The sequence below is a fragment of the Stegodyphus dumicola genome, chromosome 9 (genome assembly GCF_044657685.1).
Source record: "Stegodyphus dumicola isolate Sdum_Otavi_A_Nest chromosome 9, ASM4465768v1".
Taxonomy (NCBI): Eukaryota; Metazoa; Arthropoda; class Arachnida; order Araneae; family Eresidae; genus Stegodyphus; species Stegodyphus dumicola.
The window spans coordinates 140,682,573-140,710,182 of NC_140776.1; the positions used below are offsets into that span (position 1 = coordinate 140,682,573).

The 27,610-nt window shown below is 32.6% G+C and overlaps 1 protein-coding gene across 4 annotated transcripts in view; it reads left to right on the plus strand.

The window, feature by feature from the left end:
• The window catches only part of LOC118204727 (long-chain-fatty-acid--CoA ligase 1-like), a 132,621-nt gene extending 110,295 nt beyond the window's left edge, over nucleotides 1–22,326 (plus strand). The window contains exons 13-19 of one of the 4 annotated variants that reach the window (XM_085824161.1): nucleotides 1,522–1,594; nucleotides 2,469–2,557; nucleotides 3,523–3,639; nucleotides 6,365–6,508; nucleotides 8,725–8,826; nucleotides 12,284–12,355; nucleotides 21,641–22,324. In XM_085824161.1, coding sequence (XP_085680287.1) covers nucleotides 1,522–1,594; nucleotides 2,469–2,557; nucleotides 3,523–3,639; nucleotides 6,365–6,508; nucleotides 8,725–8,826; nucleotides 12,284–12,355; nucleotides 21,641–21,796 — 753 coding nt within the window. In that variant the 3' untranslated portion in view covers nucleotides 21,797–22,324. Of the gene's footprint in view, nucleotides 1–1,521; nucleotides 1,595–2,468; nucleotides 2,558–3,522; nucleotides 3,640–6,364; nucleotides 6,509–8,724; nucleotides 8,827–12,283; nucleotides 12,356–21,640 lie in introns of all 4 variants that reach the window. The other 3 variants (XM_035377024.2, XM_085824160.1, XM_035377025.2) reach the window with 3 other exon arrangements.
• Nucleotides 22,327–27,610: the final 5,284 nt, after the last annotated feature.

Sequence of the window (27,610 nt, forward strand, 5' to 3'; positions counted from 1 at the left end):
TTGCCGTTAATGGTAGTAATAGGTTTCGAAGTAATCTTCAGCGCCGAGAGTTATTTGTCAACTTTAGTTAAGCTGTGCACTGCGTTGGCTATAGGGTCCTTAATCTTGGACTTAAAGCAGTCCGTGAGTGCGTAGCGCAAGCCTGCCCTTTTACTGAAGGATTTGTCACGGAGGTAGTTGTTCAGGAAAAAGAATAGAAAATATTTCATAAGTTCAGGTAGTTGTTCAGGAAAAAGAATAGAAAATATTTCATAAGCTTTAGTTCTGGCGAACCCAGTATCTCACGGCCAAGTTGCTGAATGATATTCCTAGTCATTTTTGCTACATGTGGTCTTCCATTGGCGTGAAGGTACAGAGCACCATTACTAGTAACTAGCGGTAGCACCTTTTGCTGAAATACATATTGCACCTGTTGCAAATGCTGTGAGTACAGGTTCTCAATGACAGTACGTCCTGGTGATATTAGCTCTTGGCAGCTAACCTATCAGACTCAGAACGGCTGGCGTGGGTGCAGAAGTGATCGAGTTGTAAGGGAAAGGTTTATGTGGTGGTAACCAATTCTCAGATGAAGTCTGACTGTTAATTCAGAAACCTGTAGCTCATCGCACGTTTTATTAAGTTCACAACAGGTTTGCTACTGTCCTCCTATTTGATTCCTTCAGTGTACTAAATATTAATATTTTGTTGCCTGGAATGTGAATTATGGACTGCTGAAGATTGCTCAGGTGTTTCTGTGACGTGAAATAACATAGTTTTAAACCGAAAAAAAAAAAGGCTAAGTGGAAACAATACCTGGTGATTTATTATGAAAGTCTGGTATTTCCCTTACTTTTTGTTACTATCTTACTTTACTTCTATGGCTTCATCATTCATCACCTTAAATCACTCACTGAGGGTCTCATCGCAAAAGCTCAGATCTTCCGACCCGAACTTCTAGAAACAGTACCTGCTTGTGCATTTCGTTCACGGGATTATACCTGCAACACCTTAGGCGAATTTCTCACTGGTGTTTAAATCAGATCTACTTGTTTACTCCACTATTATGTTGATTTCTCCACTTTATCCGTAATTTTTGCACATCAGTGAATATGTGTGCATTTGTGTTTTGGAGATTTTTTTTCCTATGCCCTAATTTACAAATTAAGCAGTGTGTATGCTTATGATATATCTATAATACATGCGTCTGCAATCTTTATTAAAATTATTAGCGCCGGCTGCGTTACTTTGATATTTTCCTGTATTAGCTAATTTTCTTATGAACGCTATTGGCTCTAGGAACTGTGAACTTTAAGAGTTTTATTTTTAATGCAACGCATTTAATTTTGATTTTATGTTTCTATTTAAGTGAAAATAATTTGGTTTATTATTTAAAATGAAAATAAATGTTGTTAATGATAGATGTGAGACAATACCTGTTAACCATTGGTAAAGACCAGGTGTTTCCGTTCATTGTCAGCTAAATTAAAATAAATATACGTCTAATGCTTGATAATGATTTTCAATATTCTTTTAACAATTTAGGTATTTGAAGGTTACGGACAAACAGAAGCTTGTGGTCCCATCTGTTTGAATATTCTTGGCGATTTTTCTGGCAGTAAGTAGTCTTTTTCTTATAAAAAATAAAACCCCTAATGCTTGATATATTATTTAATTGTCTAAAACATAAAAGGCATAATTATATCAAAATCTTTAAATTATTTCGCAAGGATACGACAATAATATACGATATTAATAATGCTCAGTTAAATGTCTTACTATTACCAAACACGTACTGATTCTACAGAACTGATTTAGTTAGTGCGAAGTTGAAGTTTTATTTACCTAAGCCCGATTTATGTACTTCTTTGCAATTATGTTAAATTTACATTTGCATCTGAATAGGTATATTTAAGCATTCTACTGATTTATTATCCGAGTTACAGGGTAATAAATATTCATAAAAAACTGTAGTATTTCTTTGTGTCTGCAATTTATAAGGCATTTATATTAATTAATAGGACTATCTTATTAATTTGCCTGTATTTTTAAATCTCGCTCATTATTGGCGAATATTAGGGTGGAAGCAAGTGTTCACTAGATATTAATTATTTGAATTCGTGAGTTCGAAATTCTGAAATTTCAATCTCCTTTGGATTGGCTACTACCGAATTTCTGCTTGTACGGAAGTGATTGTACATTCATTTGAAAAGCAGGAATATGCATCTTAACTGATACCAGCATTGGAGAATTAGCAGCAATAAAAATCTATAAATCTAAGTTGATAAATTTATATTTTGCTGTATTTCAAAGTGCCTTTCATTTACATATGATTAACAAATCACTAGACATTCTAATAGAATAACGGCCCAAATGGGAAATGTATTTCATTCTGAATATTTTTATCCATTCAACTGAAAGCTAATTACCATGCTTATTTATGTTATATTTTAAAGACAACATTTCGCTAAATAACAACTTTTCAACTTCAGCCAACGTCGGTCCACCTGTTCCCTGCTGTCAAATAAAGTTAGTTGATGTTCCACAAATGGGATATTATTCAAGCAAGAGCCAAGGAGAGGTAAATAATTTAATTAAGTCAAAATTTAGCTTAATGATACGATATTTTGCATACTAAATTTTAAACTAGCGATCTTGCTGTTGGCAAGTATTTCTGAAATATTAAATAGTACTCATAATGAAAAATAGTAACTATTATTCGTAAAAAGTATTTACACCAGGCCGAACTCTGGCCTTAAAATTATTGGACTGATGAGGATGACTAATAGAATAGACCAGGGGTTCTCAACCGGTGATACGCAAGAGAAAAATAGGTGGTACGTGAAGAAGCAAAGTATTTTTGTCTATTAAATTCAAAAATTGAACCCCAACATCCCAATTGAGGTTTTTCTCTAACACTCGTAAATTTATGCGATCTGAGCTTTTGTTCAACAGTGGTGGTGGTAGTAAAGGTTTTTAAATTTGTTTAGATGGTACATGTTAGTTAAAAGTTTGAGAACCCCTGGAAAGGACGGTTCTTACTCAAGCAGTCACATCTAGTTATGAATCATAGCCAACGGTTTTTACTTCGGCCGTTACTATAGGAATGTTAAACAACTTGTGATTGGGGCGGAAAGTGAACTGATTGAGAATGGAATCGGGGTCATCATGTTATCAAATTGATATCTTAACCAATAAGACTTAACAACACACAAGATGAAAATTCTTTAATTGGCCACACCGTAAACTGTCTGTAAGTCCCTATACAATATTAATGATGAACTAATGATGAGTTTCAATTTATTTGTGTATAGTAATTTGGCTACCATTTTCATTCGAATTCATGAAAGCTATTATAGCTTCATATATAAACTGGTCATTTTTATTATAATTTCTCTTTAACCGTAACTGTAAACATTTCTGTCAGCAACCCATATAGATACTGAGAGCGAGCGAGAGAGATCTTGTCATTGATCGATAAATGGAATTTATTTTTAAGACTCATAGCTACGACTTAGCTTGCACATATTTCTTTCCATCTGAAAGGTTTGTGTCCGAGGTGTCAGCGTATTCAAAGGATATTTGAAAGATCCGGAACAAACTGCAGCAGCTCTTGACAGTGACGGATGGTTGCACACTGGAGATATAGGAGTATGGCTCCAGGTAATGCTCTCATTTTTCAGGTAACGCTTTTCATGAGTGTGAAGTATTTATATTGCATTATATTTTCCTTTATTATATTAAATGAAAATAATATTTGTATAATCATGCTTATAAATTAGATAACTTCGAGAAAGTAACAAAATATTAATTGATATTTCACTAAGTAGAATGATTATACACGAAAAAAGTGTTTTAAGACGCGCTATCCAAAGTTTTAGGTCAGGATGTCTCATAAACTTCAAAAATAATTTTGTAATGCTATAATTGCATGTTAAGCGTTTCATTTCCAACTTTCTGAATAGAAAACGAATTATTAAGAAAAAGTATGATTTGATTTTGTACCGAAGATTCAAAACGAAAAAAATTAATAAAAATAACGAAAATAAGAAATACAGCACTAGAAGTACCTACACGTCTAATAAATACCTAGTAAAATAACTGACTAGTAAAATGAGAACATATATATGTATCTCGTGTCATTCATGTATATATATATATATATACGTATATATATATATATAGAGAGAGAGAGAGAGAGATACAAAGATAGATAGAAAGATAGATAGATAGATAGATAGATATCATCTCAATTCTTTATTTTCACAACCCTTGTTCATAGACCCACTCTTCATCTTCAAATAATGTTTTAGATAACACAAATATTTCTGCTTTGGTATTTAAAAAATACATTTCGTGAAAAATTACGAAATCTCTTTTTATACAGTCTCCCAATCCCTATATTTGTATTTAGTAAAAGTTTATTTTTTATCCCGAAAGTAAAACATTGGACTCCCATAGGATGAAAATAGACCAAAATACTGAATTTAAAAGGTTGGGAATTTTTACAGAATTTTAAGTGCCAGTAAAACAAATATTTATAGCTTTTTTTATAAGAAATGGATTATTGGTGATTTAACAGAGTGCAATGTTTTTTTATTTTGTTATATTTGTTGTATCAAATGTACTTTCATAGAAGTGACTTATAAACATTTCAGCGTTTTACACGGAAAAGATTAATAATATAGGTTATTAATTCTTACAGGTTTTGTACTTTAGAATCACAATCTAGTACTCATACAAAACCATTCATGTGGCTAGAAAAAATTTCATTTTTAATTTATGTAAATAAAATTACGAGGTGTCTTTATAACACTTGAAACATGCCACTGTCTTCTGGAATAGAAATTCTGTATGATTCTGAAAATAAGATCTTCCTTTTGAAAAAAAAAATGTCGAAGCTTTCATATCATTACTTATCGCATTATCCGCTAACATCCGACTCCTAATTGATATTTCATTTTTAATTACATACAAATTTAAATATTCATTTCTTCAATTAGCAGACGGCTTCTTAATTTCAGAAAACATGATCTTAAAATTCAAAACTAAATATCTCAGTCAATCTTTTGTAGTACAAGTGTCAAAAGCCTAGATTGTTTTTAGGGTATGTAGTTTTACTAGATATAATCATAAGGACCTGGGAAACATATAAAATATTAGGTTAGATATAACCTATAAAATATTACTCTAGAAAACTGATTGCTTTTGTTTTTAGAAATAGCAAAGCATGAATATTTATTTCATTTAAAACACTTTTAAAGTAAGTACCTGTAACCAGAAGGCTATGGACTAACGTTTATGAAAACATAGTTCGCGTAAGTACTCTACACTACGTAGTTTCATATCGTAGTTTTTACTAAAACGTCCATGACTTCTCTACTAAAGGTTCAAAGTCTAGAAAGGCGTTTAAAAATTGTAAACTTATTTACAGAGCTAAACTTAGAATTGCTATCAGTATTTGACTCTTAACTTACTCCAATTGAGAAGTAAACTGACTCCAGGATACTCGAACGTTGTACATGCTTGCTGCAAAATCTAGTCTTACGCTTGCCAATAAAAGCTAGTTCCATATATCTATTAAGACCACAAAACTCCCGATTTTGTGGCGTATGGATCATGGAAATAGGAATTTGAAACATAAAAAGACAATAAAATGCTTATTGCTTCATGTGAGCTCAGTTGAGTATCTCTTCTCTACGCCGTTTCAGGTTTGCTGCGGGTGATAGCTGAATAATAAGATTAATGGAATTTCATGACAAAACTCTTCAGAATGCTTACACAAACCAGTGTTTCTGAACTATTCCAAAATTATTGTCAAATGTGGCAATATGCCCCAAATGTCAACAACAGCAATTACTGAATTTATGCACGTTTAAAGCTATTAATGTAATTCCAAAACTTATTTGGTTAAAACTGCAGTTGGAAAACATAACATAAATATACAAATAAAAGAATAATAATTATGCACCAAATAAAATTTGAACACAAAACAAATTATAAAAGAAATAATTATTAATATATTTGTAAAATACAAAATGCAAAATACAAGCTATTATTTTACATAAAAGTATATTAATGTACACTTCCAAGGGAAAAAAACTATAATTATTACTTGCAGCATTTTTCTGTTTTTTTTTTCTTTAAATATCAATAACCTCTCGAATGAATTACGGGAAACATTTTAGAGCACTTTCCTCAAAATGTCTAGGATAGACTATTTCAAAAGTGTAGAGAAAGTGATATGCATTAATAGTTTTAAAAACTTTGTTTTGTCTCTCAACGTATATAGAGCATAAATATTCATAAGACCTCTTAAAATAACGCATAATGTTTTCTAATTTATCTTCTCTTTATGTACACTCTTCATTGTTATATTTTTCTGCAGAATGGAGCTCTAAAGATTGTGGACCGAAAGAAAAATATCTTCAAACTTGCCCAAGGTGAATACGTAGCTCCTGAAAAAATAGAGAGTATATACTTAAGAAGTCCATACGTAGCTCAGATTTACCTTCATGGTGATAGTTTGCAGGTAATCGTTTACAACCTGTAGTTCATTATTCAATGAATATAAATTATATTTTTTATATTATATACGATACTATTTATGCTAAGTTCTTAATGCATGGTCTTTCTTTCGAACAAGCAGCAATAGTCAAAGTAACAGTTTTGGGTGCAGTAATGTCTTATAATGGATAAGTAGAACGATGAAACGAGAAAAGAACTGAAAAGTCTTAAGAAGTATTGAAAAAAAACCTTTTTGCCAAATCAGAACTAACTTGAAAATAAACGCACTTCTCGTGTTTACAAATCAACAATCAATTGTAGAGATACAACTTGAAGTAACAATCAAATTCAAATTTAAACTAAGCCTAGCAATGTACAATTGATTTAAGACGAAGTTGCCTCAAAAACGTCTCGCCAGAGTAATAATTTAAATGTTGGCAGATATAATGCACCGCTGAAGAATTACAATCTTATCAAAGCTAGAGAAACCTAGCAACGTGGCTTCGAGAGACTGAAACACGCTGTGGCGATACTAACAAAGGAATTTGCTTTTGTTACTCGCCAACCGCGTGCCCGAATCTCTACATGTAATGAAGATTTTCGGGACGTGCTGACAAACACTTTATGCTTCGCCGCTGCCGCGCTGAGTCGGATTTTTCCTCCGATGCAAATGTCATCAGTGTTAATTTAATGATCCTTCAGAAGCAGATTTAATGATCCTTTCGTCTGATTGGTTGGTCTTTATGCTGGGCTGGCACTCAATTCCGTATGGGTCGTATGGGTATCCATACGGAATTGAGTGCCACCCAGATATATCCGGAGCGGAAGCCAGCTCTGCGGTTTAAACCCGGGACAGAACTGCAGCCGAAACATTTTTAGCGAACAAAAAATCCCGCGTAGCCGGTACATCCATTTCCGTAGCTAGGAAGGACTTCGCTTCCAGCGGAGCTGCTTTTCCTAGGAATCCTCCCGTTTAAACCAGTGCTACCAGAATCTATTTTTCTCCAAAAAGTTCCGTCTGGCAGGGGCCGTCACTAGATGTCATAACCCCTTAATACTTCAGTCATATCCCCTTCGAAGGCACCTACATCTTCACCCTATGTGTCTATACCTCCAGTTGCCACTACATCATCACCTGTCCCTGGATTCCAGAAGCAAAGTGCTCCTCAGCATACACGTTCTGGACGTAGGGTCCGATTTAACCCTGGGTACCTTTAATTTCGTTGACTTTGGAGGGGAAGTACTCTGGCGATACTAAAGGAACTTGTTTTTGTTACTCGCCAACCGCATGCTGGAATCTCTAGCTGTAACTATAACGGAGATTTTCGCGACGCGCTTATAAGCCCTTCAAGCTCCGTCACCGCCGCGCTCGATAGAATTTTTCCTCCAATGCAAATATCATCAATGTTAATTTAATGAGTAGTTGTAATTGTTGTAATTAAAGGATTTTGTTATTTAAAATCAATCAACTTCATGTGTGTAATTCATTATATACAAAAACCTAGCCAAGCCTCTACATTTATTTGTTGTTGCACTCAGCATCCTTGACAACGCGTTTCTTACAAACCGAAAACCTCAGCTTAAATACTCTCGAATTAATTTGTATTCTAGTAGGGAAACGGAAAAGGAGAAGTAACAGTAAAGATGAAAATCATAAAATAACTTCTTAATTAAAATAATAATAGCCCTACAAACTTAGAAGTATGTCCTTGAGAAACTTTGTTTTCACAATTGCTAGTTTTTTAATATCACTTTACCAATGTTTTGTACTGTGTTATATGAAAACGATTCATATTCATGAGGTGAATGCATGGGAATTATTCTGTAGAAGTCATGATTTGAGTTTTCACATAACCAAGCTCTTATATATGTTTAAACGCATTTTTTTTCAAAAACGAAACAAACAAACAAAAGTTTTGCAGACTAGGAATTTTGGCTAAGAGTTGACTCATATGAATAAATAAATAAATAAATATTTTTTTACTAAATTATTAATCCTTGTACCTTTATATTGTATTAAAATAAAATATTGCAGTTTCAATTTTAAAAATAATTTTAAACCCATAGTTTGAATGAAAATGGCTTTGGGGGGCAATAACTTTCTGATATGTCACTAGAAGAAAGAAGTGTGGAAATGCAATAAGAAGGGTTTGAAACGAGTGCTTTACTTAATGGATTATATTCTTATTAGCAAATTTCTTAATATTTCTTAATAATCATTATGGTTTATTTCTTTTTCAGAATTACGTAGTGGCAATAGTTGTCCCGGAAAAAGAAGAAGTCTTATCTTGGTGTGAATCCAAATCCATGTATGGCATCTGGAGTGCTCTTTGCAAAAATAAGGTATCCATGATGTGGTGTTACATTATTTGCTTTGATGGGGATAGTTTAGTGTATACTTATATGATATTATCTTTACTTCCATTAATCTTCCATATTTCACATTTTTTTATTTAATAAAAATAAAACTGCGGTCATAATTAAATTACTGAAGCGATTAAATTATTGAATGATATGAGAGATAATTTACGTTAAACAAAGCTAAGTTTTGCTAGAAATCAGTATGTGCTTTGAAAGCTTTGAAGCATTACCTGAAATTTACCTGAAGTCACATGACATCAGTTTACTTTAAGACAGTAGAAAATTTGGCGCTTTGGGCCACCATGACATGTTGATATAAGTGACTAAAACTGCAACAATCGCATTCTTATTTTAGTGTACTCTTTTGTTAGATATTAGACTGAGCTTTCCAAAGGTTTGAGTTACTACTTTAAAATGTGTTTAGGCTAAGGTTCGCAAGATTTATATAAATAAATAAATAAAAGAGCAAAGCTTAGAACTTTCGAATCTCGAATCTTTTCATAATTTGTGGATTCGAAGACCCGAATTTTCTATCTCTAAGTTTTGACTTTAGTCCATTTTTTTAACCTAGATTCAGGTTTATAATGAAATTATACCAGGGTGGAGGAAAACGATTGATGTGTAACTAAAATAAAGATAAATGTACTACAGTTTTGTGAGATAACTGTTTATGGAAGACTAAAGAAATATATTGAAAATAGCTTTCTCTACATCCTCGACGGAAAAATATTTTACGAGAAAAAAATTTTTTAAGTATGGCAGTTGTCAAATATATTTTGTCGAAATTTATTCTTGAAAATCTATGTAATCAAGAACAACTATGAAATGTTCTGAACATTTCGTTTCATGTTAAAGTTACATTTAAATAAAAACTTTCTTTCATATCGATTTTTTACTCTTTTTCAAGATTATTTCTCTATCTTTGTATTATTGAAATCTTTGAATATTTAATAAAATTTGAAAGGAATTAAATTTAAAGTTCTAATAAAGGAAAATGTGTTTTTGGAATAGATTTATTCTTAAAGTGAAAGTTTTACATACTTTAAGAATTACATGGAAATTTCTAAATGTAATATTTTATGATAATGTAATTTTAAAATAATATATATATATGATTAAATACAAAGTAAAAAAAGTAGTACAAAACCTAATCCTATTGCGTGCTGAAAGAGCATTAAGTTATGGTAATAATTAATAACGCAAAATAAATAAATATAGATTCAAATAATGCATTTAAAATTCATCCCATATTCAATTTGGGAAAACAAAATGAAAAAAAAAAAAAAAAAAAAAAAAAAAAAAACGAGAATCATAGTGGCAATGTATGAAAGACGCAATAAATTCCAAAACCAAACATGAAAAGAAAGCAGAAATTCACTTCTTTCGCTCCATCGTCATTAGAGAGTTGGTGCTATGAAAGAAGTAAATACATTAGACTATTTTTTGAACAGACAAAAACAGAAGTTGAAGTTTATTACTTAAGATAATCTCAGAAGATTAATTAAAATAAGCTGTCATATTTTTTATCAGTACAGCCCTCAGCCTCATTTTTAATCATTACAGCTTCTTACAGGCCGTAAGAAGTAGTGCAAAAACTTGCAAAATTATAAATAAGTTTAAAAAGCTTGAAAATTTTAAAAAAATATTATTCTGAGCAGAACAATCCAAAAAAAAAAAAAAAAAAAAAAAAACTAAATATGTAAATACAAGCATGAACATATGAACATATGAAGAGTTTGAAAGAGAGGCCGGTGTAAAAATGTTTTTTTCAAAATTATGGCATCGAAATCATAAACAGGCAGAAAAGCTTAAAAATCTAATAAGAATAATTTTCTATTTAAGCTTAGCAGGTCCAGAAAACAAAATGTGAGCAATATAACATATGATAAAAATAACAGCAAAGAAAAATTTGATCCATAAAATATAAAATAAAAATAAATAGAATTAATTCTTAAAATGTGTAATATTAGAACAGCATAGTTTTGAAAAGAAAAAATATTAATTCGATATGCCTAGCGGCAAAATGCTGTCGTTAAGTCTAACAAGTGGTAACAAATGAAATTAGATAAACTACAATTTTTAACTGATAAACAATAATAAAAAAAATAGAAAAAAACTTTTAATGCAATATTAAATATGGTACAATAAAAATGAATAATTAGTAAAAGTAAAAAAAATGTCGAATTACCTAGATTATAAAACCGAAATGGACCTCTAATTGTTAAGCGGTTAAAAATTTCCGTTCAAGTGATGGTTTAGATAATTTCACTTCAACGAAAGGAAAAGTTGTATTGCTTATTATCGAAGTAATTAAATTTTTTTAATTCTGTGATCGCAAAAGTTGTAGTTTTTAGTAAAAATATATTCGAAGTGCGCTAAGAGTAAATATTTTCTAAAATATTTTCGAAGATGTTTTTGAAAATTTGAAGTACAAATAAATAAAATCGTAGAAGTTAAATAATTCTGTGGTATTAAAAATAATGATCAAGATAGGGCAGTGTCCACTAAATCGTGAGCAGTCTTAGAGAATGCTCATGAGGAACTTAGGAAAAACTTTTAACTTCTTCGAATTTATTTACTTATTCTTCAAACTTTTTATACGAACTTCTTGTAAAATAATTTAGAAGTATATTTTCTTTTCTCTAGCTTATGCTTTTATAAAAAAACAACAAATATTGCACAAGAAAAGGAATTAATATAAAATTAACAATAAAATTAATGATTTTATTTTATCGGTAAGGCATTTGTCAAATTATTAAACAATTTCTAATAGGTAAGCTTTCGAGGAATATAAAAATGCAAATAGGCTAGATATTATGGAGCCGAAATTTTTATATTAATCTGTTACTGCTCAAAAGGACAAAGGCGTTCATAATAGCGGTCCAGGATAAATGTATCTAAATTTGTATGCTGAAATATCATTTTGATTCTGTGTTTTGGAATCATGATCGACATTGCAGAAAAGTGCCCATATTCATGACGAAGCCACGTCATTAAGGTTAAAAATTACAGATCAGCTTTATGACGGGACACCTTTAAAAAATACGACGGATTTGAAACTGTACAGCATTTTGTCATATCTAATCCTGCATATTTCAAATGTCAGTTTAACGCGTAAGCGTAAACTTTATGAAACGTTTTTGTAAAGCGAGAAAAATAATCATATTTTCAATGAAACTGAAAAAGAATATTAAGCTTTCAGACAAGAATAGAGTTATGAGACTAAAATCCAAGGACTGATCTAAAATTTCTGTGACAAATGAAGTTTTAAGAACGTTTTCGGAACTGCATTGTAATTTACACAAGTGGAATATCTATCAAATGAACGTTTTTGATTCTTTTTAATGGTTTAGAAGTTCATAATTAACCACTGCTGTTCTCTCGGTTGGTAAAATATCATTGCTTAGTTCCTTAACAAACATATTTATATTTGTTCTAGGAAGTAAAAAAGATGATTTTAGAAGATATGCGACAATATGGAGAAATGTCAGGACTTAAGTCATTTGAGCAGGTATGTTTTGCCACATTTTTATTTGTTTAAAATATAAATATGTTCACGTTAGATTCTACCCTAAAGTGAACGTAATTCAAACTTGAGAGGATTTTCTTGTGATGAAAATAATCTGCATGAACACAGGTATTGCGATTTGTTTATTAAATTGGAGTAATATTATATTTGTTAATTATTAAAAGTATTTGGTTATAGTTAACAAAAGAAAGTTTTTAAAGTTCAGAGAGCATCCTTTCATCATTTAAATACAGAATTAAAACCATTATTGAAGATTTCAAATCTCTTACATTTTTTCCGAATCTTAATTTTTAATGTATAAATCGAGAAGTATCAAAATGTTTCTAAAAAAGGTAAAAACTTAAATAGCTTATTTTATTACAGTAATATGCAATATACTTATGTGATTATATAAATAAAATATACCATCGTATACTGGATGATTTAGCAGCAGTTATTTTAACACCTCAAAGGAGTGTTATCGTCCCTATTGCAGCTGTTTTTTCTCTGAGTGTACGTAACTTGTCTTTCTCGCCTTGTCTTTCTCGCCAGCATAGCTGAGTCATTTAAAAATAATGTTATCTGTTATTATTAAAATCTTGAATTCGTTCATATCACTGGCACAATAAACAAAATGCTTTTCTAAAACTATGTATGTTCTTTAAAATGATTCTTGTATACAGTCTCATTTGTATCAAACATGAAGTTTTATGGCAATAACGAAAACCTTTAGAAAAGCTAAAATTCCTGTCCACATTCCATACATTTCTTATTCAATTTTTACTCTAACAGTAATCTTCATTTTCAGAGGGGAATATGTGTTTTAGTATTTTAATATTATCCTGTTTACACTATTTTATGATGAAAATCGAAACACAGAAGGTTTTGAAATTTAAATTGTTTTCCACGAGTTGAATTTTAAATGTTTAACGGAAAAGATTTATCTGTTGGTAACAACAGGTACTTTGTTATTAAACATAATGGAAAAATTCCCCCAGAGATTTTAAGTAATAATCTGAAGTTTATACAATGCAGGTTTTGTTTATTCTCTTATTTATTTTGTTACTTACTTTCGTCTTGAGCCTAATTTGAATATATGCGAAAGCTATGCCATCTAAAAGAATTGATGGATGAATTATTTATAAGCGAGATATCCCAAGGTGATAGAATTATAACTCGGAAAATGTCAAAGAAGGAAGTCATCCAAATGCATTTCCAGTCGCAACCCATTCATCTTTTCTTTTATTGTTCAGAAATTTATATTTCCAGAAAAAAGTTGCATCATAATATGAAATGAATAAATAAAATTTAATTAAGACTTAGAATATGTTTCTTGTTAAACTTGAAATTAAGTTTCGACTGATAGCAACAAGAAAGCGGGTAAGAACAAGGGCCTACTTTTTTCTTGAAATCCCCAAAGCATTTAATAGGACATGGCATATGGGAATCATAAATCAAGCTCATGCGACTTGATATTTTGGCTCAACTTATTCATATAATTAACTTGTATCTCACTAATCGTTCTTTCGCAGTACGAGTTAATTCTATCATTTCGACGCCTCGCCCAATCCTAAGTGGCGTCCGACAAGGTAGTCTTTTAATTGCTCAGCCTTTTCATTAATGACATGCCAAAGTCACCCAGAGTCAGTCTAGCACTTTATGCAGATGACACGGTCATCCTCGTCAAGTACAAACATTTGTATAAACTGCTTCACAACATTCAGAGTTACCTCTCAAACCTTGAGCACTGGTTCATCACTTAGAAAATGAAAATTAATGTCACTAAATGTGCTGCCATGATATTAACGTGCTCCCGACTCCCGCACCCTTTCATTAATTTAAAATTCTTTGATGAATATTTTCCCTGGTCAAACTCATATAAGTATCTAGCAGTGACACTTAATTCAAAATCACACCGGCATCTTCACATTGAGAATACTCTCAATAAAGCGAAGACCGTCAGATCCCAACTTTACCTCCTATTAGCCCGAAAGAGCCATCTGTCTGTCAGAAACAAATCTCTTCTCTATAATTCAATTATTCGACCAATTTTTATATACGCATTTACCATTTGGGGTACCGCTGCAAAGACTCACATGAAAAAATTAAAGGCGTTTGACATTAAAACCTTACGGCTAATCCTTAGTGCAGCCTGTACGTCCATACTGATGTGATTCACTCGGACCTTAACATTAAACCAGTTGATGTTGTTATTAAAAAAAAAAAAAAAAAAAAAAAAAAAAAAAAAAAAACTAGTCAAAATGTGTTCCCCAAAATTGAACAGATTGATAACCGAGCACTTCAGCATCTTCCTGTCTACGATCCTGGTATTTCAAAGTTCACAAAAACGGCCAAGAGCCACCATGGGTCCAGACTTACGGCATCTATCCTCCTGCTAAAAGGCGTAGACACGATTCCGCCTCTTCATTTCTAGCTCCCGCGGCGTGTAGGAGGAATGTCTCTACCTTTTAAAATTGCTATTCCTCACTGACTATGCCAAATTGCTATCTTTTACTCAAGTTCAATTGAAAGGTGGCTTTCTTTGCACTGTTACTAGTCTGTTCGTTTAAAAATCCCATCATGTCCGCAGAATTAATTTCTGCTTTGGGTATTTCCTCGCATTTCTACAAATTTTACTACATTGGTGTGCAAACCTTAAGCAACAGCAGGGTTGTTTTGCCATAACTCCACGAGAAATCAACTGAGAGACATGAAATGCAGAAATGAAGGAGAGTATTATGTACGCAAAGGATGACGAAAGCATCGGAGCTGAAAAAGGAATACAATACATACGGTGTGGAATCAAACAAAAACAAGCTTTATTGAACGCATAGTATCGTTACTCATGATTGTCTATCCAAGAGGAAGAACAACAAGCAGATGTTCCTTAATATGGCATATGCCCTCCCCTCATTCCAATGGTTGCTTCGCACCGTCTCCGCATACTCGGAACCAGCTGGTGCAACATTTCTTGAGGTGGGAGTGTACATTCCTCAATCAGCATCTGTTTGAGTTGTTGCGTGGTCTGCGGAGGATGTTAGCGTGCTGCAATGCGTCTCCCCAAAGCATCCCACACATGCTCGTTGGGATTTAAATCTGGGGAGTACGTTGGCCAATCCATTCGAGTGATATCTTCACTTTCCAGTAGCTCCTCAACAGCAAGAGTCCGATGTGGCCGTGCATTGTCATCCATAAAAATTAAGTCTGAGCCAATGGCACTTCGGAACAGACGCACATGGGGAAGGAGTACCTCCTCACAATAGCGATCCCCGGTTACAGACCCTCTGTCGAAAACGCAGAGCTCAGTTCGCTCGTTCAGCATAATGCCTCCCCAGACAAGAACTCCAGGACCACCGTTACGGTGTCTTTCCTTGATGTTACTGGAATAAAACCGGGTCCCGAGCTCTCTCTAAATCAAAACGCGTTGAGAATCGCTTCTGGTACTGAACCGACTCTCATCCGTAAAGAGAACACGACTCCATTGATCAGTGTCTTTATGCTCTCTGCACCACTGTAAACGGTGGCCAACTTTCAACGGGAGGCAGCGTTAAGGACGGCGGGCGAATAGGCCCCCTTTGTGAAGGCGTCTGGCCACAGTAAACCGCGACACTTGTCGCCCCGTTGCTGTACAGAGTTGCTGAGCAATGGCGCTTGCTGACTGCTGTCGGACTCTTTTCGCTTACAGGACGATATTTAGGTCATCCCCTGCAGTTGTCGTCCTCGGGCGGCCAGCACCAACCTTTCTAACAGCTGTACCTGTGGTTTGGAACGCTTTCCAAGCGTGCGAAACGACACTCTTGTTGATTCCGAACTCTGCAACTACACTGGTGACAGTATGCCCCTCCTCTAGCTTTCCAATCATTCTTCCACGTTTGAAGTCGTACAGGTGATTTCTTCTAGCCATATTTCACGAACTGACTCACTGGCACTTGCAGCGAATATGTTGAAATGCGTCTCCGTTCTTCCTTTTATTCTACTGTTTAGCTGCGCGCGCCGACATCACGCGTTTTGTGTACGCTTTTGTGTACGCTGACGTTTCGTTCCTGATATTTGCATACGCATTACGTTTTTACTGACTTACGTGCTCATTGTTCTGATCTCCAGACCTCCTTTTCTGCAATTTCATGGCTATCTGCTAAATTGTTACATTGTTGCTTAAGTTTTCCACACCAGTTTACATTCTGACTTAGCGCCATATGCCAATGAGCTTCTTAATCTCTAAATTCTTTCCCCTCCGATTTTTGCTTTTGTGTTTTAGTTATGTCAAAAAGATATAAAATTTAAATAAATAAAATAATAAAAAATACAAAAAATTATAAAATCCAAAAAAATTACAACAAATCAAAACTTTTGACTTAATGATTTTTTCCTCTAAACTCTCTCGAGCTTATGTGGCTCCTTCTAGATTGCATCAAATTAACTACTTACGCCATTTTCCTATTTCTGCTCACTACTTAGATATTTTTATAATGTGCAGGTACATAGTTTAGAACCACAGGCACTCGAAATACTTAATCATTGGCATTGAATGAAACGATAAACCCACGACTAATCTTAGTTCACGAATAGTTCATGTAATGATTAACATTTCACAGTTTTTGTATTTATCATCAAATCTCTGGGTGGATTTTCATAGCTCAACTGGAATATTATCCCTCCGTCAACATTATGGAAGGCAAGTTAACGCCGTCTTGGCCTTATATCTGTCTACATGGTCCTTGAGAGCCGTCTACTTTACTTTTCCATGGTGAGCAATCGTCAGCTTTGAGCCGGAACTAAAGCACCATCAGCTTTAATCCATGTCTGACAAGTAAATCTTCTCTAATTTGATACCGGGTTTTCGGAAACCCATATATTTTCTGAAAGCATATGTCACAAGTAGAAAAACTGTAGAGTCTTAGAGGCAGAGGAACATGCGTTTAGCAGCTATAGGACCCACAATGTATGCTTAAAGTGTATATAGAGGGACATATTCCCGTAATGACGTTTCTTCTTGTATGTTCATGCCGTGTTTGCTTCCGAAGTACCTGATGGTAAAATCCTACAAAAAAGCTGTAACCTAAAGGATGTACACTGTGTAAAAAAAAGTGAGACAGTTCTATATCTCCCTTTCTACTGGGCCGATTGACGAAATTCAACTCGCATTTTTCATGTCTTGAAAGCACGACTTAGGATATATATTAGATTTATATATAGCATTATTATAACATAGGTACTTTGACACAAAATCGGATTTTTTCTGAAATGAAATGCCAGTTTTTTTCCATATTTTGATTCTGCGACTCCAATTATGACAAACTGCCAAGTTTTGTAAAAATTGCAGGAGTAGGTTTTAAAAAGATAGCTCTCAAAGTTTTAGCTCCTCAGTGTTAATCGAATTGGATATATATTTATTAATATCTCTTTTTTTATTAAACTTACTTGATTCCTTCTTCTAGAATTTGAAATTTAGGCTTAATCTAAATATAATTCGGACTTCTTTTATGATTTATTTTTAAAATTTGTATTTTTAAATATTTTTTATAAATATTTGGAAAAACGTTTTGTGTTATAACCTATAAAAGTTTTAACATCATCTTAAAGTACATGTATTTCTAGGCACATCTGCAAAAAATTAAAGTTTTTTATTCAAAATTTTTCTAAGCTATACATGAAATTACATATTGACGCGTTTTGAAACTTGGCATCTTTTTTGAGCGATAATAACGCCAAATGTGGTTTACGCACATTGTTAAAATTATTTGAAAGTATGAAAGGTGACTTTTTTCCCGCTCGTATGCAATGCAAAACAGGAGAGGAAAATGAGATTGCTTTAAATTAAGAAGTTCGCCAAGGAAATTATTCTTGGCGCAGACTGAAAAAAAAAATACACCAAGATAAATTTTTGAATTTCTCCGTAGATTGCGCACCGCATTTTACAAAATTTTTTATTTAGGCATAATTTGAGTCTCAAAATGAAAATATGGAAAAAATTAGCATGTCATTTTAGAAATATACCGATTTTGTGTCAATATACCTAGTTTAGAATAATGCTATATGTAAATTTAATATATATACTAAATTGTGCTTTCGAGACATGAAGCACGCAATTTGAATTTTGTCAATCAGCCCATTAGAACGGGAGATATAGAATCCTACCTTTTTTTTTCCGCAGTATACATGAAATATACAAACTCTGGATATTCATTTCTTCAGACACTATAGATCTTTTGTTCCATACATAATGGACACAATCATTATCGAGACACAGGAGCACATTTGGTATGGCGATAGTTTTATGGCCCTGCAGTACTTTTCACTCGATCAGTTCAGCGCTCCTTATTTCAAGAATTTAACTAAGTGTACTTTTTCTAAAACCGGATACTTGGAATGTGGATTGCATCAATGGATTACTGCTTCGATTCATTGATAAATGATGAGTGTGCAAAGTGGGAGGCTATCGCTTTTGTAAAATGTGCCCATTTTGAACTGTCTTTCTGCCCGTCTCACAGATTTTTTGATGAATTGCACATTGATTGTCTCTTGTAGTAGATTTTGTTTGAAGTCAATAACAAGTCACATTTTCAACATCCCAACGTGTATTGTTTCATTTCAAGGAGTTGTTTCTTCCTTTATATTGGGATCTACACCTTCTTACCATATTATTAGTTCATATAAATACGTGAAACGAACATTTCAGCGAATTATCGTGTCATGTTTCTTACACTTTACTCATACTTTGTAGATCCTACAGCTCCTAAACGCTTCTCCATCTGCCCCTAAAGATTTCACAGTTTTTCTACTTGTGACATAAGCTTTTAGAAATATCAAAGAAGAGAAGGTTTAGTAATGAGACTCTTCTTCAGTCCTCTGAGCGCTGCGCTGCTACCCAAATGACGTCAGACCACGCTGGTTATTCACTGACTATATCCCACATAGATAGGAAATCGATAATAATCTAAATTTAATATTTGTTTCACAAATTAATTTTTCTTTCTATATCATACCAATAACTCACCAGCGAGAAACCCTCTTCAGTTCACGTGTTATTGTCGAACCTTTCTGCGAGAGAAAATATTCTCAGACGTATTTCTTACAACTGCAGTTATCAAATATATTTCTTTAAAAAGAAGTTAAATTTTTTTATTAACAGCAGCATTTATAGGTTACAATGCACTAATTGTTATAAACTCGTTTTCATCTGACATTTAAAAAATATTCTCTTAACAGGAGCGTCATCTTTCAACTCAAAGCCTCTAGTATTGTAGATTTTAAAATATGATTTTACTATTCTTCGTGCAATGCCTTATTTGAAAGGTATCCCCTTGGGAGTTATAAATAAACAATTAATAATCATATATAGCAATGCTTAACTAGAATAGTTCATTTATTATGATTCTGCTGTTCGAAGTTTAGAAATTAAGAAATTTACAAGCAATTAGAAATTTTTGTCTTTAGCGTTACGTTTTTATTATTTTTCTGTATATCTTAGCTAGTTTGATTTTTACGTGCCCGGAAAACATGTTGTAAAGAATCTAACCTGAAATGATGAATATTAATTTCTTACAGAAGTAAAATCTAATGACACTGGACAATTAAATGAAAATTTTCCTGCATTTTCAATAGCAGTCTTCCAGCAGGATAAGGCTTATCTTATCTTTGGAAATTTCCTTTAACAGACTTAAAAAAACAGTTTTCAGGAACACACATATATAAGAAAAGAGAAAATAATTGTTATTTTTCTATAAATTTGTAAATATTGCTTTATCAGTTACTTTTTGTTAACAATTATATAATATGCCGAATTTTGAAAAATGCAGTATTAAACGATAATACAGTTTGTAGATCATCCAACACTTTCTCATGAATGCTTAACAACATAAAAATGTTAATTTTATAACAGTTATGTATACAGTAACATATTAAGTATTATCAATTTTCATATACTTTGATTTGAGTTATGTAATGATGTGTGGTATTACTAAAGAGTTCTTAACGTAAATCATCCACTTAACTTTTATAGTTTTGAAAGGTGAACCAAATGAGGCCACATTAATGAGCACATGATGCGTCCGTGGATGGGTGGGGGGGAGGTGATGTGCTTTAGCGAGCAGGAAGCGGAACTTCACAGTGATTCATAAAACATTATAGCACATAGTATGCAAACTTTTATAGCTATATCAAACAAAAGCATAATTTTATGAATCACATGTTTATAGAATTTAATAGCAAACATTATGTAAAATATATTCTACTTTGATTCTAATGATTTTGTCCATTAGCGTGAGTTTTAACAGATTTTTCACTCATTTGTCTCCTTTCATTATCAAAAAAGAAAACTTCGGTCATAATGGAAATTTGTTGACGTATGTCTGTTGCTTCCAGGCTTTCCTTTTTTCGGGATTAACCAATGATTCTCGAAATGATGAAGATCAGATAAATTTCCTCTTCATTGAAGGTTACGGATTTGATGCTTCTGAAAAACATTCATAAATTTCTTGAAACCGTGGTAGGAAAAAGCTAAAACGATTTTGCCTGTTCTTCTGAAAAACATGGTCGATGTACATTTTCCAGAAATATTTCACTAGATGATTTTCTTACATGCTTTGTACGCCATATCTAATTAATGAAACTATTTTCATTAAAAAAAATATCCACCACTTCGTTTTCTCATGATGTTGGGTAATAAGTTTGCTCAAAGAAGCGAACCTTTTTCACTCCGTAAACCTTGTCAAAGGTTTTAGCAGTCCCAACGAAATAAAATGCATCTTGGGTTTTAATACTATAAAAAAGACATGTATTTTATGTATTTTACATACATACAGACATGTATAAAAATGCATTTTAGTATAATTCCCTCCCATTTAGAGTTGCTACTTTTTCAAATTAAAACTTCAATCATTAAATGAAAATATTCTTCAGATAAACGAAAAAGATGTGCTGGGCATCCTAGTGTTTAAATTTATATTTTAAGAAATTTTGTAACGTACTGTTTAGTAGTCGCCTTTCTGAATTAGAATGTCAATGCACGCACGCATTATTACAAGAAACTGTTGTTTAAAACGAAAAGGATACGATTATACCACTAGCATATTGCAGTAATGGATAATTCCATGTGATGTTACAAAACCCATTCTCGGTTTTCTAATTAATTTTTGCGAGTGATAATTCTGGAAACTTTTCGAAAAATTACTTTCTAATGTTTATTTTTTTTTAATTTTAACCCAATGTCTTTAATTTGTCATATGTTAATTTTGTTGTTGATGAAAATTTGATAAGTATTTAACATAAACTATTTTTCTAATGCAGGTAAAAGACATTTATTTGCATCCAGATGCTTTTACGCCCGAGTCTGGTTTGATTACTCCAACTTTGAAAAACAAAAGGTCGGAATGGAGAAATTATTTTAAAGATGCTATTGAATCCATGTATAATGTAAATAACTTTTCATCAAGCAGTAACTAAGCTATCTGTTTCCATTAAAGCAATTCAACGCTTATTATATGAAAAGAAAGAAATTTGAAAATCCATCGTAAGATATAATGTCCCTTCATTTAATTTGTTTTCGACTTTTATGCCAAGCTAATGAATTATTTAGAGATACGATTAATCATTTAATATGATAATTTTGGGGCTACCAAGTTCAAACATGTAATATTATAAATATCACCTCATAACCTATAATAATGTAATATATTTTATATTATATTTCACTTCATGTATTGCATTTTATTCTGTTTGATGTCAATTGTATATGAAATGATACTAATATAAATATTGTATAAATATGCAAATTAAAAGCACAATTTTACATGTTATGATTATTCTTATTTTCATGCTATTGATTTTGAACACTTTTGTTTACGAAAACAGAAATCATTTTATTCTGAATATGTCTATTTTAAAGAGATTTAACTTTCTTATTATTTTCTCCTACACTATTAAAATTTCTAGTTCTGTCTGTCATTTCTGTTCCAGTTACAACATTCTGGGATGTATATAGCATGTCCTACACCTGCAGTTTAATATTCATTGAAATAAAATAATTTTTGATATTTGCACCAAGAGCTTGAAACTAATGATTTTAAAAAATTATGTTCTTAAGTAATTCTTTATACCTAGTGTTGGGTGAAAAACTCATTTTCAAGATCTACTGTCAGTATTATTTAAGAAACATTTTCACTTGGCGAGTTTGCTTCTTCAAAGTTTCACAGAAGCATCAAAATATGTTCAATGATCTAAATCATTCCGTATTTCATAATCGTTATTTATTATTAGTGATTAAAAACACTTCAACTGCTTCTCGTTTACTTTTCTTGCCAATAGGAATCTGTTTCATAGAAATTGGCTAAAATTTCTTGGACGATTTTTCTTTGTTTGTTCTTATGCAATAAAATCCCGGTTCACGAAAGTAATTCACTCCTGAAGGCATTCTTCACCTGGAGGGTACGTAAACCTATTTTTTCCGAAGGAAGCAATGAAAATTGGATCAATCCTATTAATTCCACACTAATTCGTGATGTAATGCAAAAATGATTCATGCTGAGGCTTGAAATTATTCTGTTAGGGAGTTATTGTGCCATGAAACTTTACAGCTCACCTCAATTCCCGCCAGTTTAGCGCAGGAGTAGGAATATTACCTTAGTTTTCCATTTGTATTTCCATTTCCTTCTACAGTCATCTTTTTCTTATGTTTTTGAAGTTCTTACAGCGCTCAGTACCTTTTTGTGGAGGTCCTGTAGTAATTACTCCTCGTTGTCTGAGTTAACCTTCAAGACTATTCTTGCTTTAGAAACATAATGACATCGATTACAAAAATGTCTTCCGTAATAAAGCCCTCAAAGTTTCTACCTGCTGTACAATCCTGCCATAATTTCTTCTGCGCGAATCCATGGTTCTTCAAGTTATTTGCTGCAACGCTATGTAGATTAGAGTTAAGCAATGGAAGTTATTAAAATGATGCTTTCAGAAGCCTGAGAAATCCCTTATAACAAACTTTAAAATAACTTTGTGTAGAGCTTCTTAAAATCTAAAATGACCTGCTGATCCATGATCGAATCTCTGAATCTTAGAAGTATTGCGAAAGATTCGAGACTTGAAAATTCAAATCGTCATGTTATTTTTGGCATTCGAATATTTCAAACCCTAACCTAAATGCTATTAAGGGTTTTAACTGACATTTTTGCAGCAGCAGACATCTTCATTTAAAAAAATACGCAATTTTTACAATTTCAATCGACCTGCATTACTAGGATTCATTTCTCGGTGACTGTGACAGAGAAAATGTTTATTTCCCAAACAGAAGTTAACGTTATACCTTTTCTATTTATTTATGTTAATTCATGAAAAATTCCTTCACCTTTTACTGTTGCTTTCATTTCAAAAGTTGTGGATAAATTTAAAGAATCTGAACTATTACTCAAAGGCTTTTTGTCAAAAGGTACTGAGACGATGAGTCTCAATTTTAAGATTTCAATTTCCCACTTCATTTGCTAAATTTTCATCTTCTTGATACATTTAAGAAATTTTTAAAATTTGTGTTGTTTATTGAATTTATGTTTCATTAAACGCAAATTGGAAATTTTTTCTTAAATTAAAATATTTATTATATAAGATCTCTGAAAACCTTTCAGTATTCGGTTTCGAGAAAATTGGTTTTTAGGTTTCGGTTTCGAAAAAGTAAGACACCAGTAATGCTAAAACGGAAATTCGATTGAGTGAGTGACAGCCAAACTCGAATAGCATAAAGTAGAAGAATGCATTTTATAATTTTCCTGATTATGACGCCTGTAGCTGCATACTTCATTCCGAATTAGTTCTAAGAATCATCGCCACTTTGCTGTATTGAGCAGAACTTTCGAGATGGTAGCGTTATCAACCAGCGTTATCGTATGGTAACTTCGAAACAGTGCATGATTGATTCATAACAATTTATTGCAGCAATGCAATAATTTTCCGGTTCTCTGATGACTTAAAAACTCCGAATTAGCCATGTCGAAGTCACAAAAGAGAATAAAACATTTAGGCTACATTATGAGCGAAAATCTAGGAATGATCTATAAGATATATTCAGATGTTACTGTGAATTGTTTGGGATGTAATGAAATTTGTTCCCTAACAACAAGAAATCTAATAAAAATGGCATTCTTTAGGAAATCCGATATCGACCTGTACGAGTAAAAATATCATTCTGGAAATGCAACAGATTCTCTCTGAAAGTTATTACGAGGCAACTGATGAAATAGCAAAATCAGTAAGAAAGAGCTCTTTCGTAATGAAGACGATCCGGTCCATCATTCTGTTTTGTGGTATTCTGGTTTTACTTGTGAAGCAAAAGCAACGATTCTGCACCATCTTCATATTTCCCTTGTCTTGATCAAATCGATTTTTGCCTTTTTATTCATGCGAAAGAATATATAGAAGAATAATGTTTCTTACAGTTAGAGAAGGTAATTGGCATAGCTCGCATACCATGCTATTCATTCTTGTCCATGAATTCCAGGATTTCATCCATTAGTTGAATAGGCGCTGACGTCAACATTCTGGATCGTTGACAGTACTTAATTAATGGGTCTGAATATCACGAACATGGACCCTCATGTTCTTTGTCATATTCTAATAACTAACCAACCAAACAGGCTTTAACCGGAAACATTGTACCAGTTGTATGTTAAAGGGCACTTAATCTAAGGATTTAGTTGGTATATTTCGTAATTTTTAATTATTTTCCTTATATTATATAGCAATGTAAATGATAAACATGCACAATTTATAACTTATATTTAACTTATATATATATAAAAATCAAAAGGTATATCATATTTCATAAAAAACTGCTATACGCAAAATGCTCCTTGTTTTATGCTATACGTATAAAAATGCTATATGCTTTATGCTGTATGTATGAAGTATTTTGCTAATGAACGCAGTTGTCTTATTAGGCTTGCCTTTATATTCACTTTTATTTTCATGAGCTTCAAACTGAATGTAAATGAGTTAATAAGCAAAAACAGAGTTCTTGTGCTAAAATGAGAGAGTTTTCAGCAATTTTTGCTCACCGTTACTCTGTTGTGATTGCATGCTCATTGAATTTGTCGGCTTTAGCTTCGGAAGCTCGTGTTTGATATGCGGTTGCTTAGGAGACAGGGGAGCCATCATTTAGCCAGACTTAACTCATAATTCACCATTCAACTTAATCTGAAGACATGTTTTGGGTTAGCAAGAAAGAAATTTCGATTTGCCCAAATTGATAGCTTTATGACTTTTTTATAATTCTGTCAATCGTATGATTTTTTTTTCTTTTGAGATTTGGCAGTTGACAATTTTAGGTTACTACAGAAACAAATTTCTTCTATTTCTGTTTACAAACTGTTAGTTTAGGTCAATTTCAACATGAAGTGTAAAAAAAAATCATTATATTTTATTTTTATAAAGGGAATAATGCAGCTGAAGTTCACAAAAAAAAATCTGTGAAGTTTATGGTTTGTATCCCTTAAAAGAACGTATGTGTCAGAATTGGTTTAAAAAATTTCATTCCGGAGATGTTTCACTTGAAGATGACAAACGTCCAAAGTTGATACCAAACTTTAAAGTTGATGAAGACGAAGTTAAAACCATAATTGCATTGAAACTTCGTAACTGTGTGAGAGATTTCAAAATGGTTAAATGTATCGTGTACAATAATTGAAAATCACTTTAAGGTGTCTTGGACTCGTTAAGAAACTCGATATTAAGGTTCCGCATCAATTGAAAGAAATTCACTTAACACAATGAACCAATATTTGGATGCGCAATTAAACGTAATGCAGTCGACCTTCTTTGAAACGAATGATGACTGGTGATAAAAAATGTATGATCTACAGTAACAGTAATAAAACAATCATGGTCCAAGCATGATGAGTCAGGATAAATCATATCGAAACTAAATTGCATCAGAGAAAAATCACGCTATCAGTTTGGTGGGATTACAAAAGTAACGCGCATTTTGATCTAAGTAACCAACCGATCAACTCAGATAATCGCGAAAAACATATGAAACTGGAGGATGCAATCAAAGAGAAAAGGTCAAAATTTGCAAATCGCACAGGAATTGCGCTCCACCACGACAATGAGAGGCCTCTTACTGCGGAAATTTATTTAATTTTACTAATAGTCAATTTTTCATTAAAGCAACTTTCCTTTCAGTCTCGTTCCACCCACGCTTTCCTGCAAGAATGTTTATAAGCTAGCGCGCAAGTATTCAAATGAGGGAGAAAGAAGCGGTATTTAAAGGAAGGTTTCGGAAGGTAGTTTTAGAGCGTGTTTTATGCTTGCTTGAAAAGCCACATTCTTATTGCGACGTGTAAGGCTATGCCTAGAGATTAGATTGCTGTGGCGTTGTGTGCTTCTAGCCATTAGGCTTGTTTTTCTCCGACTTCTAATCAGAGCCTTCCTGGTCGTTAATTTCTCCTGTGAGCGGTTAGACAAGATTTACTACATTATATTTTAAGTTCATCGTTCTCTGTTTTGAGTTAAGCCAGAAGTATTGGCTTTGTGTAAGCCCAAGTGCGGATATTCGTGGAAATATATTGAGTGAAAAAAGGGTTCTTTGCACCCATCTTCTGAATCTATTGTTATTAAAGATCCGGGAATAATTCCTCAACAGTCATCTACAGCTTGTTTGTTTATGCTTCCAAAGAGGACGAGACTGTATAATACATCTTTTAGCAGCGCGTACGAAATTACTAAACCTCGATTGGGAAGTAATGTGACATCCCCCATATAGCCTCGATTTCGCACCATTAGATTATCATTTAATTCGAAGTTTGCAAAAATTCTTAAATGGTAAAAATTCCAGCAATAACAATGACCTCAAATCCCACTTAGCTGAGTTTTTGCTGATAAAAACCGGAAGTTCTAAAAGAGCGGAATCATTAAATAACCAGAAAGATGATAAAATATCATCGAACAGAATGAAAAATATTGGGTTATTTTTTTATATAGAATAAAAATTGAGTTTTATTTGACGCTAAAAAACCGAAATTACTTTCTTGCCAACCCGATATTTTTTAGTTCTGCGTACCTATCAGGTTGGTTTGTTAATAAATAGGTTTTATTTTGAACCTTTACTTTACGTTTCGTTTTATGATTCGCTATAGATCTGTTTATGGTCTGTGTAGTTAGTAGTCTCTGTTGTTGTATGATCTTTGTAGAAGAAATTATGCAGACAACAAGTCTTCTGACTGTCGTTTTGGTATTTTAAGCTAGTTTATAACCATTCGTACTCGAAATAAATATTAT